This window comes from Mandrillus leucophaeus, unplaced genomic scaffold (genome assembly GCF_000951045.1).
Source record: "Mandrillus leucophaeus isolate KB7577 unplaced genomic scaffold, Mleu.le_1.0 Scaffold151, whole genome shotgun sequence".
NCBI lineage: Eukaryota > Metazoa > Chordata > Mammalia > Primates > Cercopithecidae > Mandrillus > Mandrillus leucophaeus.
In genome coordinates, this window is record NW_012101488.1 from 1,817,688 (window position 1) to 1,820,250 (window position 2,563).

General features: G+C 53.9%; 1 protein-coding gene across 1 annotated transcript in view; it reads right to left on the reverse strand.

Annotated features, from left to right (window-relative positions):
* MYPOP (Myb-related transcription factor, partner of profilin) overlaps positions 1-2,563 on the reverse strand; it is a gene marked incomplete at its 5' end in the record, with an annotated part of 11,790 nt that overhangs the window by 1,208 nt on the left and 8,019 nt on the right. The window contains one exon of the mRNA XM_011975151.1: positions 7-206. Within this exon, the coding sequence (XP_011830541.1) occupies positions 7-206 (200 nt within the window). The remainder of the gene's footprint in view (positions 1-6; positions 207-2,563) is intronic.

The following is a 2,563-nucleotide window of genomic DNA, read 5'->3' on the forward strand; positions in this document are numbered from 1 at the left end:
TTGGGCCAGTGGCGGTGGGGGTGGCAGTGGAGGGGCTGGGGGTGGTGGAGACAAGGCCAGGCGAGGCAGCTGGACCGGCTGCAGGGCGGAAGGGGGTGGGGACTCACGCTCCTTAGGCCGTGGGCAGCCCCCTTCCTGGGGAGTGCAGGAGGGCCGGGCCCATGGCTCCGGGCTGCTGGAACCCCCCTTGCTGTGGGCTGATGTATCTGTAGAGAGAGAAATGCAGGCAAGGGGTGAGTGACCCTCAATGCTGCCTTGATTTCCCCTTTCCCCCCTCCTTCCCTAACCTCCCCGCTACCCGAACCCAGAACTATCCTTCCTACCTTCCGCCCCCCAGCCCCAAGATAGTCTTGCTCTGTCACCCTGGCTGGAGTGCAGTGGTATGATCTTGGCTCACCACAACTTCCAACTCCTGGGTTCAAGCGATTATCCTGCCTCAGTCTCCTGAGTAGCTGAGATTTCAGGTGCCCGCCACCACACCCGGCTACTTTTTGTATTTTTAGTAGAGACGGGTTTTCACCATGTTGACCAGTCTGGTCTCAAACTCCTGACCTCAAGTGATCCGCCCGCCTCGGCCTCCCAAAGTGCTGGGATTACAGGTGTGAGCTACCGCGCCTGGCCCCAGAATGATCCTTTTAAAACCTACGTCAGATCACGCCTTGGCAGAGAAGCTCCATGGCAGGCCAGTCTTTGTACCCAGAGGAGAGACATTCGTGCCCGCTTTAGTGGAAGCAGCTCCTGGAAGTCCCTTGCTGGGCCAGGCAGCTCCCATCTCACTGACAGTAAGAGCCAACAGTTTTTCTAGTTTTTAATTTTTTTTTGAGACACAGTCTCACTTTGTAGCCTACACTGGAGTGCAGTGGCGCGATCTCGGCTTACTTCCACCTTCATCTTACGGCTTCAAATGGTTATCCTGCCTCAGCCTCCCAAGAAGCTGGGACTACAGGCAGGCGCCACCCCGCCCGGCTAAATTTTTGTATTTTTAGTAGAGGTGGGGTTTTGCCATGTTGGCCAGGTTGGTCTCAAACTTCTGACCTCAAGCAATCCACCTGCCTTGGCCTCCCAAAGTTCTGGGATTACAGGCGTGAGCCACTGCGCCCGGTTAAGGGCCAACATTTGATGAGGCTCTGAACTATCTGGATACTGCATCACACTGCTGGATCCTAAGGAGGTGAGAGAGGGGCCTGAGAGAGAGCTGGGGTGGCTGGGCACTGATGGACATTTCCCTGAGACTCTCTCCAACCAGGACAGCAGGATTTTCCAGTTCAGCCTCCAGCCTGGTAGGCTTCCTCAGTCTGTACTCACCTGGGGTCTCATTCAAGCTCATGGGCTCGAACAGTTTGCATACAGGGGCTCCCAGTTTCCTGGGCTCAGCCTGAACCTCTGCCTGGGCTCCAGACTCCTGTCTCCAGCTGTGCACTCTTCATTGTCTAAAAACGCCCCAAACTCACTTGCTCAGAGCTGGGCTTCTGATCCTTCCCCAACCTGCTCCTCCCTCAGCCACCCCCATCTCAGCTGATGCAGCTCCATCCTCCCAGCTGCTCAGGTTAAACACCTTCACTGTTTTGTTTACTAAGACACCATCCGCATACAGAAGCTTCTGCCTTCAAATTAAATACATCCAACTTCTTTCTTAGTGGTCCCCACCCTGGTCCAACCACCAGCATCTCCCACCAGGACCACTGAGGTCATCTCCTCCCTGAGGGCTCTCTGCTTCCACCCCTGTCCCTGACAGTATCTTCTTCCACCAGCACCCTGAGGGGTCCAACTAAAATACAAGTCAGTTAGGCTACAGGAAACAAGCTACTCACAAAGAATCACAGATCATAGGGGCCATTTATATGAAATGTCCAAAATAGGCAAATTTGGCCGGACGCGGTGGCTCATGCCTGTAATCCCAGCCCTTTGGGAGGCCAAAGTGGATCACCTGAGGTCAGGACTTCAAGACAAGCCTGGCCAACATGGTGAAACCCCATCTCTACTAAAAATACAAAAAATTAGCCGGGCATGGTGGCATATACCTATAATCCCAGCTACTGGGGAGGCTGAGGCAGAATTGCTTGAACCTGGAAGGTGGAGGTTGTAGTGAGCCAAGATCATGCTACTGCACTCCAGCCTGGGCAACAGAGCGAGACTGTCTCAAAAATAAAAAATAGGCCTGGTGCGGTGGCTCATGCCTGTAATCCCAGCACTTTGGGAAGCCGAGGTGGGCAGATCACCTGAGGTCGGGAGTTTGAGACCAGCCTGACCAACATGGAGAAATCCTGTCTCTACTAAAAATACAAAGTTAGCTGGGCATGGTGGCGCATGCCTGTAGTCCCAGCTACTCAGGAGGCTGAGGCAGGAGTAGTGCTTGAACCCGAGAGGCAGAAGTTGCGGTGAGCTGAGATTGCTTCATTGCACTCCAGCCTGGGCAACAAGAGCGAAACTCCGTCTCAAAACAACAACAACAACAACAACAACAAAACCAAAACGCAAATCTATAGAAACAGAAAGTAGATGAGTGGCTGCCAGGAGCTGGGGGAAGATGGGGAAGATGGGAGATTGGGGATCGCTAAGAAGT